Raw genomic sequence first — 14618 nt, forward strand, 5'->3', positions numbered from 1 at the left:
CACTGTCTGGCCATCTTATTGTTTTGAGGCAGGGTCTCTCATTCGGCTGCACTGGCCAGCAAGCCCCAGTGATCTTCCTCCTTTCACTTCCCTAGAGCGGGGATTAAGCACACACCACCCAGCCCAGCTTTTCCAGAAGACCCAGCCCTTGTGCATGCATAGCAATCACTGTATCAATCGAGCCATCTCATCAACCCTATTCCCAAACTCCCAAAACATTTTCTTTTTTTTTTTCTTGGTTTTTTTTGAGACAGGGTTTCTCTGTGTAGCTTTGGAGCCCATCCTGGAACTCACTCTGTAGACCAGGCTGGCCTTGAACTCAGAGATCCACCTGTCTCTGCCTCCCGAGTGCTGGGATTTAAGGTGTGCACCTGTTTTTTTGTTTGTTTGTTTGTTTGTTTGAAGTCAATAGTCTCATGTACCCCAGACTGGTTTCAAACTCACTGTGTAACAGAGGTTAACTTTAAACTTCGTATCTCCTTGCTTCCACTCTCAAGCGCTAGGATTACAAATGTACTATCATCCTGGCCTTACAGAGTGCTGGGGGTTAAAACCAGGGCTTCACACATGTTAGGGAAACACTCTACCAGCTGAGCTAAGCTACATCCTCTACCCAGAGAGACACTTAGCCTGGGGTCTGCATACTCAGTACACTACTGCCTCTTTTATAACCATGCAGATTAAGAAAGTATGCCTCATGCCACCGGGTGAGGACAGCCACAAACACATAGCCAGTGCTCTGACACACCCCAGACTGACTTGTACCTCTTGAGACTCTGGGTAGAACACTGCTCAGGAAACCCACTCCAAGTCCCACTCCCTGGGACCTCCATATTGCAGTGCTGGCATGCTGGGGAGGAGCCACTTTTCACACCTACCCCTAGCCCTCCTGACTCCAGGAGGGAGGACTCACCACCGAGAGTGGGAAGCACACCAGCACCATGGCCGCATGGTGGAGCACCATAAGGAACTCCTTGTGCAGGTAGCCACGCACCACGGCCCAGGTGCTGCCCAGGGCTCTGGGCGTCCCGTCTTCCCCTCCGTGCCCTTTAACCTGGTGCTTGTGCCAGTGGCAGAGGAACATGGCATAGATGTCGTAGATGAAGTAGGGAACCGCAAACTGTGTGTAGGCTGAGGACAGCCAGTGCCTGTGGGGAGGGAAGAGAGAAGGGGGAGGTAGACAGGTTGTAGGTCCAGGCTGCAGGAGCAGCCCCGTGACAGGATGGGAGCGAGTTAGGTCCCAAGGGGGCTCTTATAACAATCTGGAGTCTTGAGTTTCAGATGCCGGAATTGAAGGGTGGTGTGTGAGGAACCACTCAAGGCCAGGCTGTCTCACAGCTTCTGAGATTTGGGGCTGGATTCAAGCCAGGCAGACCTCACAACCTACCACATCTCTCCCTCTTTCTCCCAAGTGTCTCTACCTCTCACCTCTGCACCCACCCCTCCATCCACCCCTGCATTCACCCCTGCCTCCGCAGTATTGTAGAGAGAGGAGACCAGAACTCTGCAGATTGTGAGCAATGATGGAAACAAGCTGTGGAGAGGTACAAAGAAACCCCCAGTTAGGCACAGTGAAGAGCTTCCAAGCACTGTAGAGATCCTGTGGGCCCAGCACCAGCAGACGGGACAGCTGATCACATGCCAGGCACTACACTGGTTCTTAAATCTTTACACAGCAGCAACTTGTTCACTTCCCATGAAACCCTATGTCATAGAGAGGCTAAGTAATGCGGCCAAGGAATAACCACAGAAGTCCTTGCCATCAGCCCCACTGTCTCAAGAAGGCCCTAGCGGAGCAGAGGGGATGTCACTGCAGCTCGCCTTTGCGCTGAGGTGGTGCGTCTATTGTTAGTTCAGGTGCAGCCAGCAATAAAGAGAGAATGCTGAGCAAAGATGCCAAGAACAGAGAAAGTTCTACAGACTTTGGAGTAAACAAATACGGGAAGCACAAGAATACGCAATGCTGCGCTTTTTCTCTTGAGTCAGCACAGAGGCTTTCTCAAGTCCAGGAGTCCTCAGCAGGCCTTGGGTGGGGGTGGGGGATAGAAAGGCCCAGAGGCAGCAAAGCAAAACCCAACCCAGCTAGCCACCATATACCAAGTGTGGATGCTGGTGAGGGGAGGAGGAGGAACTAGGGGTACAGGCCATCTGCGGATGGGGTGAGTACCAACACAACACCAGCTTACCCAGGCTGGCTGGCCTGGAAGGGGTGAAGCAGCCCACTCTCAAAGGGACCCATACTGCAACAGTATAGGGGAATGTGGCCTGGAGTCAAAGAGGGAGGAATAGGGGAGAGGCACTAGCTAGAGATAGAGAGCAGAAATGCAGACAGGACCCAACCATCCTCAGAGCCTGCCTCGGAAGTGGTGGAGGAATGGTACCCATAAGACTCTGGACTGTAGGGGAACTAGAGGGGCTCAGGTCCCTGGGTTAAGTGAGGTGTCAGATTCCATCTCCACTCTGTCAGCAATTAGGTGCTCAGAAGCAAGAACAGCTGTTGCCCCCGGATTAGCCCTGACCTCCCACCTACCTGAGGATTAAAGGGGAAACAGGGTCAAGACCGGACTAAGGGGTGGGAATGCAAGAACCAAAAGGTGGCCTCTAGGTAAGAATAGGTGAGAAGGAAAGGCCTGGCACACAGGCTCCTTTTGGGCTCTCTGGCTGGGAAAGGGGTTGGGAGAGGGCAAGGGGGAGTCAAGTCATGGAAAAGGATCCTAAGAACTAAACCCCTGAGCCAAGGACTGTTCTAGGCACTTAACGCACTCAGTTCCTCCATGCAGAAGCTCTTCTGGGGAGGATGTGACCTCGCTCTAGGTCCTAGGAGGAGAGAACTCACTCACAGGAAAAGAAGAGACAAATAGACACTAGAAGGCAGATGGAGACCAGGGTCACCCAGACAATGTCCCCTGAGGCTCAAAGGACACCACAGAAGGGCAGTAGAGCCAGCATCTATGAGTGAAGGATGCCCTGAGCACACAGCACACTTGGCAACAGCACACGGCCAGCTAAAAACTGGGCTGATCAGCACCACGGACAGGGCCAGTGTTTTCCCCTTCATCCTCCTCCTGCCCCACCTCTCAGGCCTGGGCCTTTTTTGGCAAGCACCAAACACTGCAGTAGCTGCCAGTGCCAAATTTTGGCCGCTTTACCCCCAACCCCCACTGCCTGACCCTTAGTGGCCTTGTTTGTGTCATCTCTTTCTTTTCTCCCTGGACAAAGAGCTGAAGCTAGACACCTGGCTTCCAGAAGGAGTTGTGAGGTGAGCCTGGCATGGTAAGCAGGTACTCAGTAAGGTGCTGATGGAAACAGGGTCTGAGGGATTCAGGAGATGGTTGACATTCACAACCGATGACCAGAGGCCAGAAAGGTGACAGGGAACTGCTTTGAGGAGTTTCTTTGATGCCTACCCCTGCTTCCTTGCTTCTGACCTTTAGGACAGGGTGGGATAAATGTATCCCTGGTATTGAGTTGTGGTAACCACATGAACTTGCTTGGGCCCAAGTTCAGGGAACACTACAGATCTGGGGGATCCTGGGTCACACACATCCACTTCTGGGGCCTGGGCAGAGATTGTCATGAGGCACTTACTGGTCGTCAATGATGTGCTTGCAGGAAGTGGAGACTATGTAGCCAGCTGTGGAGGCCATGATGGCTTGGACAGAGGACACCAGCCTAGGGAGACAGAGGAAGGAGTGAACATAAGGTGTATGCCTCCATGTCTCTTCTTACTATGACAACCACTGTGCTTTGAATCCTGTACTGCTCAGGGCCAATCCTCATCAGCTGCTTCTAAGCCAAGCCATGCTTAGCTGTGATCTCTCGGTTCCCGCCTCTCCCAGCCTTCTTCATTCCTAGTTTGTGACAGTTGAGTCTCCTTTTTCCCAGGACACCAGGGAGATCATTCTGGGGTGAGCCAGTGCTGGGAATGGCTGACAGCGAGGTCTCTCCCTGGGAAGGGAGGCAAGGGACCCATGAGGGCCAAAGCAGTCCCTGGTTGCTTCTTCACCACTTGGCTTCCCAGTCACTATGCTGCTCATACCTACAGTAGCTGGCCCCACAGTGACCCCAAGCTCCCCTGCCACTCTCCCACTATTTCCTTGGTCCTCTTCCTGATGGTCCTATTTTAGTGATGTACAAGTTTCACCATCTACTTCTCTGTACATTGACCCACAAACACAAGCCCTGAAAAACACTGTCTTGCCCCTTGACTTGCTCCCTGGTATCTTGTGGGGCTGTTTAGTCACACGGTGGCCTGCTTTAGAGGGTGGGAAGGTGACAAGGGGAAGCAAGAAGATCAAGCTGAATAGTAGACCAGATGGCTGGGTTTCAATGAGGTCTCCAGGGAAGGTGAGGTCCAGGAGGGAAGGAAGCTTGCATGTAAACCTCCCCACTGCTACAGAGCCCAGGGAGATACTGGGGTCCCTTTCCCACGAAGCCTGTTGGGAAAGAGAGGGGTTGAACTCAGGGAAGGCATGCCATTTACCTGGCGGAGACAATGACTGCGTCGGCCTCCTCCCAGCGCAGCTGGGGCAGCCTCTGGAGCGTGTTCTTGGATAGGAGGAAGAGTCCGGGGAACACCACCCCCCCAGCCACCATTGGGGTAAGCATGGTGACTTGGACCCAGGCAGGGAGAACGCAGAGGCCAGAAAGGACAAGAAGGCCAAACTGAGGGAGTTAGAGGTGGAGAAGGGATGCCAAGCCAGAGAAGGAGAGAGAAAGAGGGAAGAGGAGGCACAAAGGGGCCAGGGCGGGGACAGGATGGGACAAGGGGGCCAGTCCAGGGCAAGGGAGAAAGGGACTTCAATGAGACTGGGGACACAGAGAGAAAGCTAGCTAGGCAGAGTAGAAAGGGGGTAGAGTAGAAAGGATGCCGGTGAGAGGGACGGGAAGAGATGACCAAGGGAGGACTTGGTGAGAGGACCAGGGAGAGGGGACAGGAGGAGGAGGATGCAGTTGGGGGAGGGGAGGGAGAGCCGCGGCAGGTGGGGGGGGGCTTACGTGGAGAGGCTGGGAGGGCCCAAGGAGGCGGGGTGGGGGACGGTGGTGCCAGCCCTGAAAAAGGGGAGGGAGGGAAGGACCGAAGCGAGCCGAGGAGCAGCTGGGCAAGTGGTCACCAGTCAATACTGCTCTCCCGCCACCACAGGCCACCACCACCTCCTCTTGCTGCTGCCACAGCCCCGATGCCCTGTGCAGACACTGCACATGGCATTATAGAGTTGGTGCCCAGCCCCCTGCCCCCTCTGTGAGGAGGGGGAGGGGGAGGGGAAGCCACTGGGTTGGGAAGGGTGGGAGAGGGGGAGGGAAATGATGGCACCGACCAGACACCAAGAAACCGGACCTGCAGCAGCTTTGTCTCCCATGCAGCTCTGAGCCACAGCAGCGGCTGCGACAGAGATGGGGGGGGACAGGGAAAGAGGGAGGGGGAGGCCCTTAAAGAGACAGCAGCTGCAGCGCAGGGGGCTGCCGGGGACAAGGGCTAGGGGAGGGATGGCTCTTCTCTTGGGAAAGAAGGTAGCCCTGGGTTCCTTCAGCTGGCAGGGGTACTGAGCCCCCTCTCCCATCAGTACTTTGAAAATGCCTGGCACTTCCTTCTGCCAGTGCTCATAAACATTGATGGGTGCCCCTCAGGGGCCTGCAGGGATCTCAGCTAAGGGGTGCCCACTCCAGCTGAGAAGATTCCCTGGGGAAGGCATCCTGAGTAGGTGGTTCCTCTTGCTTTCCCTGAAGGGAACACTGAAGGCATGGATGGGAACAAAACCATCTCACAGTGTCCTTCAGACCCAGAGGCACCCCCCCTTACCAGTCAGGAGTGGAAACTAACATGCACCAGGCACCTCCCATGCACTCCACCTCACTCTGCCTTGTGTCCTTGCCTCACTGCTGTGACAGCGCCGGGCATCTATGCTCGTCCACTTTCTAGAGGTCAGGAGATGGTCCTCAGGTATGAGCCAATATCCCCAGGATCAGAAAGTTAAGAAAGGATAGAAACATGGCTAAGAGGGAAGAAAGCTCACTATCAGACCCCTTGCCAGGACTGGCTTGATCACTAGTACTGGGGTAAAGGCGTAGTGGCTCATTGTGTGGTCCTGGCAGCATGGCACTCAGGAGGTGGAAGCAGAGGATCATACATGGAAGCCAGCTTGGGCTACAGAGGAAGTGCCAGCCTCGGGGAGAAGGGAAGGTGAGTGAATCTGAAGAAAGGTACTGACTTGAAAACCCGTGTGGTTCCATGGAAACTGGCCCCCTTCCTCGGGCTTCATGGCCTCCTTGATTCCCTTCTCCTATTGCCTTGGCTCCCTTTCCTCTGCCACCCCTCAGAACAGTCTTGCTTATGAGTGAGGAAGAGCCTGGGGTTGCTTGATCCAACCCCCTTATTTAATCCAAGGCTTTGACCAGGGTTGCGTAAGCCTAGGCCACAGCTGCTTCTCACTCTCACATGGTCTTCTTGGAGCCCTCACCTTTCCCAAACCCAACTGTCCTTCATACGTGTATAGCCTGACATCCTAACACTGTAGTTTGGGTTTCTGGCTGGCCATGAGATAAGCCTCAAAAAAAAAAATCTCCTGACAACTGACCTTTACAGCCCACAGCCTACTCCCTATGCTCCCTAGAGGAAGGGGCTGATTTGCTATTTTGTGCTGCCCTCTAGTGACAGTTTGTGGTGATGGCTGAGGGACGGCACAGACAGGCGTTGGAGTCAGTGTTGGAAACCACTGTAGACCTGGAGAGCTAAGAGAAAGCCCCCCACCCCCACCCTGAGTCTTAATACATTCTGTGCACAAAACAAGGAGATTTATATTGATGTGTCTTTGATCTTCTAGGGTTGGGGAAGAAGAAAACAAAGCTTAGAACTGAAAAAAACAGAACTTGCCAAGATAACATAGCTCTATGTGCATTAGTAAAGTGGGATTTCCTCCGGATGTTTGCTTCACCCCAAGAGGAACCAAAGACAGTGATGCCCAGGAGGCAGAGGCAGGCAGATTCCTGGGAGCCCCAGGGTAGCCAGGGCTACATAGGGAGATCTTGTCAGGAGAGAGATGGACCCACCCTAGCCTGAGCTACTAATATAGAGGGACTGACCTGTAATCCCAATACTTAGAAGGCTGAAGCAGGAGGCTCACCAAGAGTAACACAAAAGTAACAGAATAAACAACAAACCTGGAAAAAGTTAAAAGGTAGCCTGGGCTACAGGTGAGACCCTACCTCAAAACACACACACACACACACACACACACACACACACACACACACACACACGAAACAACCAACATACACAAAACAAAAATGAACAAAAGCGCAAAAGGCACTACATTGGGGTGATGACCTGGTATCAAAACAGGGGTGAGACAGGGGGCTTTGGGGTTTGTGCTTTTGCTTTGTTCTGTCCTCTAGGAATTTATACAGACACCTTGGTAAATTCTGCCACTGGGGACTGGAGACACAGCCCAGTGGTTGTCTAGCATTTCAGAGGCTCTGGGCTCCATACTCAGCAGTAAAAAGAAGAGAAGAAAAAAAAAACCCAGACATTGCTTTCTGCACACCTCCTGTCCTAGCTATGCCCTGGCATTGCTCATATATTAACAGCCTGAGCACCCCAACCATCCCACCAACATGTTTGCCCAGTACAGTGCTGCCAACAGAAGATAGTTTCTCCTAAAGTTGTAGTCTGAGTTGTCAGTTTAAGAGCAACTCATTTTGGTCCAGTGAGACAGCCCAGCAAGTAAAGGTGCTTGCTGCCAAGCCTGATGACTAAATTCAATCCCTGAGACCCACATGGAGGAAGGGGAGAACCAACTGCAAGTTGTCCTCTGACCTCCCATATGAGCCATGGCATGTGCATCCCCTCTGACTAAATGTAAACAACTCTTAAAAAAAAACACACCTATTAGCTGATTTCACATAATCGCTCAGTTGCTAGCACTTGGGAGACTGAGGCAGGAAAATCCCTGGTCTGAGTCTGGGTTGGACTACAAAGTAAAGCTACATCTCAAGGGGAAAATATGCAGTTGGGTGGTAGAGCACCTGCCTGGCTCACGCAGGCCCTGGCTTTGGCTCACATTCAGCTCTTGCTGGAGCCAGACCACTTCTGCTCCCTGTCCTGGGTGTCCTGTGAGTCCTAGCCCTGTACCTCCTCAGAGCCCATAGCCCTTAGACATGCATTCACATCACCCACATATGTCTCCGTGGAAAAAGAAATTGTCATTATTATGAAACCCATTTCCAAATGAGGGACCTGAACCTCAGAGAGGCAGTGACTTGCAAAAGATTCCATGAGCCCAGCCCATCCACATTAACCCTGCACCCTCCCCTGAGTCCACTCCATCAGCTCTTGAGGATGCTTCATCAGGTCCACCAGCTCTGTCCCCAGGAAAGATAGCCCACCTTCCCATCTTACTTTGATGCCACCAAAACAGCCTCTTGCCTCTCCATCTGCAAGTTGGTTTGGTTCTGCAGCCCCCAACAGAGGCCAGCAAAGCACAGTGGGAAGAAGGCGCACCCCAGCAGGAAGAGCAGAGCCATGCTGTCTGCAAGAGAGAAAATATGGCCTTGAAAACATACTCTTTGAGCACACCCCTCCCCCCAGCTACTGTCACTGAGAAGACACAATGGCTCATGAATCCCACTCTCGACATACCTCTAGTCTAATATCTTTTGGACCCTTAGTGTAGTTTTTGTTTTGTCTAAGACACGGTCTTGCCATGTAGGCCAGGCTGGCTTTAAGCTCCTGATCATCCTGTCTCAGCCAGCTAAGATCTGAGAGTGCAAATCTGTGTCACCACTCCTGGCCTTTATTGTACTTTATGTACATTTATCCAGGGCAACTGGACATATTGTGTTTGTTCTTTTGAGATAGGGTCTCATGTAGCTCAGCCTAGCTCTGGAATTGCTATGTAGCCCAAGTTGGTCTTGACCTCCTTGTACTCCATATCCACCTCCTCAATGCTGGGGTTAACATGTACATCATCACATCTTACTGCTTTAAGCCCAGTTCAGACTATTTCAGTTTTTCCTATAACCCTGGAGCTAGTGTGTACTCCCAGAACTTATCACATTTTAGCTTTCATGGTAGCACAGAGCAGCAATCCCAGAACTCTGGAGGTTGAGGAAGAAGAATCACAAGTTGGAGAGCATCATGGGCTTCAGAGCAAGACCCTGCCCCCCAGAAACAGAAACAGAGGGCTGGAAAGATGGCTCAGTGGTTAAGGACACTGGCTGCTGTTGCAGAGGACCTGGGTTTGATTCCCAGTACCTACATGGTGGCTCACAACCATCTGTAATGAGATTTGGTGCTGAACATTGTACACATAATAAATAAATAAATAAATAAATAAATAAATAAATAAATATTAAAAAAAAACAAATGGGCATTTTCCTAGCATGTGTGAGGGCCTGGGTTCAATCTTTTAGAGGGACACACACACACACACACACACACACACACACACACACCACACACACCACACACACACACACACACACCACACACACACACAGAGGGGGGGAAGTGGGAGGAAAAACTCCACAACCAAATTCCGTTTTTCCTTCACCCTAGTGATACACATGTTTCTCAGCTCTGCCCCGCCACAGCCTCTGCAGATTCACCCAGTTCTGTGTTGTCTCTCTCTCTCTCAGATGTGTCACAGGCCTCACCTCTCTGGGACAAAGGTGGGAAGGCAAGGGAGAGGCTGACGTTTCTCCTCAGCGACCAAGCTTGGAAAGAGGAAGGGAGGGGGTGTTCAAATTGTCAAAATACTTGAAATTTTAAAACATTAAAAGAAATTTTAAAAGATTATCCCATAAAAAATTTTTAAAAAAGGAAGCAGAAACCCTGCAGTACATGTCTTTATGTATTATTTTTGCCTGGAAAAGCCTCTCCTCCAATCCACTCCAAGGAGAGGAGGAGTCGGGGACCCCGGCCCAGGAGCATGGAGGGAGTCGTAGCCTGCCACCCTGCATCCTTTGAGTGGCTTTTAAGGGACCTTCCCACGATAGAAGGAAGGTGTCTAACTGCAAGGGCTCCTCAGAGGCAGTTGGTCAGGCAGGAATATCAGCCTCCCATTGGTGGACTGGTGTCGTTATACTGTCCTTCCATTGGCCAATCTCCTGACACAGCGCCCTATCATTTGTTTCTGTTCTCGAGGAAAGGTGTGAGGCGTTCTAGTGCCTTAGGTAGAACTGACCAATTAGAATTTGTTGATGATTTGATAGACAGTTACTTTTCAGGGGTGGAACTGACAAGAAAGCAAGAGCAGAGACAGGTCCAGGAAAGTCACTGGTTTGGAAGGCTGCAACACATGATAAAGTTGACAGTTTCAAGGTTGGGAGGGTCTGCATCTCAAAATCAGATGCTACTGGTAACCGGAGAAACTGTAGCATGGTGTGGAGGAGACGGGCGGTGGTGGCACATGCCTTTAATCCCAGCAATCAGGAGGCAGAGGCAGGCGGATCTCTATGAGTTCGAGACCAGCCTGATCTACAAGAGCTAGTTCTAGGACAGCCTCCAAAGCCACAGAGAAACCAAAACCAAACCAAAACAAAACAAACCAGGCAAACCGGAGGGCAGGGGTTGGGGGCGGTAGTAAAAGCATGAAGCATGGCTTCATCTTTATGATGGAATTGTGAGTGAAACCCACAAGAGCATTTAGCTTGGGGAAAGGCGTGAGTAGGAGATTCCAGAAAACCTTCTGAAGTGCAGGAATGCAGTATGAACACATGTGCGCATGATTAGATGAGTCTAGACGTTGTGTTGTTTGTTTCTGATATTTCAGGACATGGTCTCAAGATGCCCCTGCCTCTGCCTCTGCCTCCCAACTGCTGGGATTAAAGGTGAGCCACACCACACCCAGTGATTTGTTGGTTTCTATAATATTATTCAGATTAGAAGACATAAACTCCTAGAGGCACTGAAAGGGGTTTTTTCGGTTTGCTTGTTTCTGTCATTGTTTAGTCCTGGTGACTGAACCCGTAATAGGGTGGTTTAGTGCCCTAGGATAGCTGTTTTCTCCTGGACATGTAGCTTACCCTGAAATGTAAGGCCAGGAGCTGGGATGGGCCAGACCCAAGTTTCACCGGCACCTTCTAGACGCTTCTAGATTTCTTTCTTTCATTGTCACTGTCTTCTCGTCTTCAGCCAAATAGCCTATGACTGCACAGGCTTGCCTGAGATATGAAAGATGGGGACGCCACAGCTCACTACGGTTTCAGTGACCCACAGAAATGTGTTTCATGATGTAGCATTTTACCCACGCACTCTACCACCAAGTTACCCCCAACCCAGTTAACTTTCTCACACTTCTGCTGCCCCTACTGGGAATGTTTTCCTACATTCTCTGCCAAATACAGTTCATGGTTTTGCAACCTACCAGTGGGTAATGACCCACTTAGGAAAATCTGGGTTTATGGCAACCCTCAACTTTTTTTTTCAAAACTACATCCCTAAGGCACCTTTCATTATTTTCCCCTAATTGATGCATATAAGGAAAATAATTTTTTAAAAAGATTTACTTATCTAGCCAGGCGCACTCCTTTAATTCCAGCACGTGGGAGGTAGAGGCAGGCGGATATCTGTGAGTTCAAGACCACTTGGTCTACAGAGCAAGTTCCAGGACAGCCTCCAAAGCTACAGAAAAATCCTGTCTGGGAAAAAAATTACTTTCTTATTTAATGTATAACCTTTTAACTTTTACTGGGTGCTACACATAATCTAAATTCTTAAATATGTATCTACTGTCCTCACAATTCTCCAGAGAGATGCTCTCCACCCTCTGCACAGAAAAGCAGTGTGACAAGCTCCAGATTGTGTTTGTTCCTACTTGCAGTAAGTAGTTCCTGGAATAGCTAGGATTTGTTGTTTGTTTGGAGGGTTGTTTGTTTTTGTTTTGCTTTAAAAAGACAATTCCTACCGTGCGTTGGTGGCACACGTCTTTAATCCCAGCACTCGGGAGGCAGAGGCAGGTGGATCTCTGTGAGTTCAAGGTCAGCCTGGTCTCCAGAGCGAGTGCCAGGATAGGCTCCAAAGCTACACAGAGAAACCCTGTCTCAAAAAACAAAAACAAACAAACAAACAAAGACAATTCCTGCCTGAGGTCTCATAGAGGTCTGCCTACCTCAGCTTCCCAAGTGCTGGGATTAAAAGTGTGTGCTGCCACACCCACTGAGGAGTTGGGAGCAGGAAAAGGGACAGGTTGCCCAGGACCTGGGGAGAAGGAGAAGCCAGGATATCAACACACCCCACCTTTGCTTTGTTGTTGTCGTTTAAGATTCATTTGTGTGGGGCCTGGAGAAATGGTTCAATGGTTAAGAGCACTGGCTGCTCTTCCAGAGGACCTGGGTTCAATTCCCACATGGCAGCTCACAACTGTCTGTAACGCCAGTTCCAGGGGGTATGGCATCCTCACACAGACATGCAGGCAAAACACCAATGCACATGAAATAAAAATAAAAATAAATCAATTATTTAAAAAAGATTTCTCAGGCTGGAGAGATGGCTCAGAGGTTGAGAGCACTGATTGCTCTTCCAGAGGTCCTGAGTTCAATTCCCAGCAACCACATGGTGGCTCACAACCTTCCGTTATGAGATCTGGTGCCCTCTTCTGATGTGCAGATATACAGGGAAGCAGAGTGTTGTATACATAATAAATAAATAAAATATTTAAAAAATAAATCATTAAAAATGTAAAGGTATGTCTGAAAACCATCTAAAAAATTAAAAAAAAAAAAGATTTCTCAGGAGGCAGAGGCAGGAGAATCTCTGTAAGCTCTCAGTCTGCCTGGTCTACAAAGTGAGATCTAGGACAGCCAGAGCTATTACAGAAAAACTCTATCTCGGAAAAAAAATAGTGTGTGTGTGTGTGTGTGTGTGTGTGTGTGTTCTCGAGCAGGTACCCCTACGCAAATTTCTGTGCACCACATGAATGTGTGCATGTAGGAGCCATAGATGCTAGAATGGCACCAGATCCCTGGGAACTGCAGTTACAGGCAGTGCTCCGACACAACCCTCCATTTTCTTCTATGAGATGAGACAAAGTGGCAACTGTCTTCAACTGGCCTTGAACTTGCTATTTAGTAAATTCCAGATCTGCCTTATGTGTACCTGCAGCTGGAGTTTGAGCCTGGTAGTGTGAATTCCAGAGTACAATATTGTAACCGCCAAAAAGAAAGTTTTAACACTGTTGAAAATGGAATGACAGCTGAGTGGTGGTGGCACATGCCTTTAATCCCAGCACTCGGGAGGCAGAGGCAGGCCGATCTCTGTGAGTTCAAGGCCAGCCTGGTCTACAGAGTGAGTTCTGGGATAGGCTACAAAGCTACAAAGCAACCCTGTCTCAAAAAATCAAACAATAAAAAATAAAAAGTAAAGAAAATGGAACGATAGGGCTGGGGAGATGCCTCAGTGGTTAGAGCACTGGTTGTTCTTCCAGAGGACCTGGGTTCTATTCCTAACACACATGAGGTGGCAGTTTACAACTGTCTGTAACTCCAGTTCCAAGGATCCCATTCCCTCTTCTGGCCTCCAGGCACCAAGCAGTACATACACATGTGGGCAAAACACCCATACCATAAAAATTATAATAAAATAAACATATTCCAAAAATGAAATGCTAGGCTGGGTAGTAGTAGTGCATGACTTTAATCCCAGCACTTGGGAGGCAGAGGAAGGCAGATTTTTTACTTCAAGGCTAGCCTTGTCTACAGAGAGATTTCTGGGACATCCAGAGCTACACAAAGAATCCCTGTCTCAAAAAACAAAACAAAACAAAATAAACAACAACAAATAAGAATTGTAAGTGATGACTTGACTGTCCTAGCCTGAGTACATTGCTGCACTTTCTTTATTTTACTTATTTATTTATTTATTTATTTATTTATTTATTTATGTGTTTTGTTTTTTTGAGACAGGGTTTCTCTGTATTGCTTTGGAGCCTGTCCTGGAACTCTGTGGACCAGGTTGGTTTCAAACTCACAGAGATCTGCCTGTCTTTGCCTCTGGAGTACAGGGATTAAAGGTGTGTGCCAGCTTGATCTGCATAGTGAGTGCCAGGACAACCAGAGCTAAACAGAGAAACCCTGTCTCGAAAAACCAACAAAGACAGATAAGGGGCTGAATCTGGCAATAAAAGGGTGTTGCTCCAGGAGGTCAAAGAAAGACGTCGCTGTAAGATGAATTTTAGGCTCTCTGGCAGCAGGGAGGAACAGTTTCTGTGAATTGAACCCCGAACAGCAGTGCAAAGGTGTATTTATTGATTATTACACAAAAATTGTTTTTGGGTAAAGCAAGTTCCTCATACCAAATATCCTGATCTAATCTATACTTTTCCTGAAGGAAAACATCACACCTTTGCAACTTTAGTTCTTATTTTGTCTTGTTTGCTGTACCCAATAATACAAGATACTCCAGGCGTGCCATCATTTAGGGTTTTTTTTCCCTTTTTTTAAAAAACTTAAATTAGAAACCAGCTTGTTTTACATGTCAACCCTAGTTCCCTCTCCCTCCCCTCCTCCCCTGCCCCCCACCAACCCCTAATTCCATCCCCTTTCTGCTCCCCAGGGAGGCTGAGGCCTTCCATGGGGGATCTTCAAAGTCTGTCATCATTTGGAGCAGGGCCTAGAGCCTCCCC

At 49.6% G+C, this 14618-nt stretch overlaps 1 protein-coding gene across 2 annotated transcripts in view; it reads right to left on the reverse strand.

Annotated features, from left to right (window-relative positions):
• The window catches only part of Tlcd3b (TLC domain containing 3B), a 10654-nt gene extending 2133 nt beyond the window's left edge, over nucleotides 1-8521 (reverse strand). The window contains exons 1-3 of one of the 2 annotated variants that reach the window (XM_027404623.2): nucleotides 8396-8521; nucleotides 3589-3672; nucleotides 914-1148 (exon numbers count right to left, since the gene is read on the reverse strand). In XM_027404623.2, the coding sequence (XP_027260424.1) occupies nucleotides 914-1148; nucleotides 3589-3672; nucleotides 8396-8520 (444 nt within the window). In that variant the 5' untranslated portion in view covers nucleotide 8521. Of the gene's footprint in view, nucleotides 1-913; nucleotides 1149-3588; nucleotides 3673-4483; nucleotides 4665-8395 lie in introns of those variants that run through there. The other variant, XM_027404622.2, reaches the window with a different exon arrangement.
• Between the last annotated feature and the right edge of the window lie 6097 nt (nucleotides 8522-14618).

Source organism: Cricetulus griseus, chromosome 3, assembly GCF_003668045.3.
Source record: "Cricetulus griseus strain 17A/GY chromosome 3, alternate assembly CriGri-PICRH-1.0, whole genome shotgun sequence".
NCBI classification, from domain to species: Eukaryota; Metazoa; Chordata; class Mammalia; order Rodentia; family Cricetidae; genus Cricetulus; species Cricetulus griseus.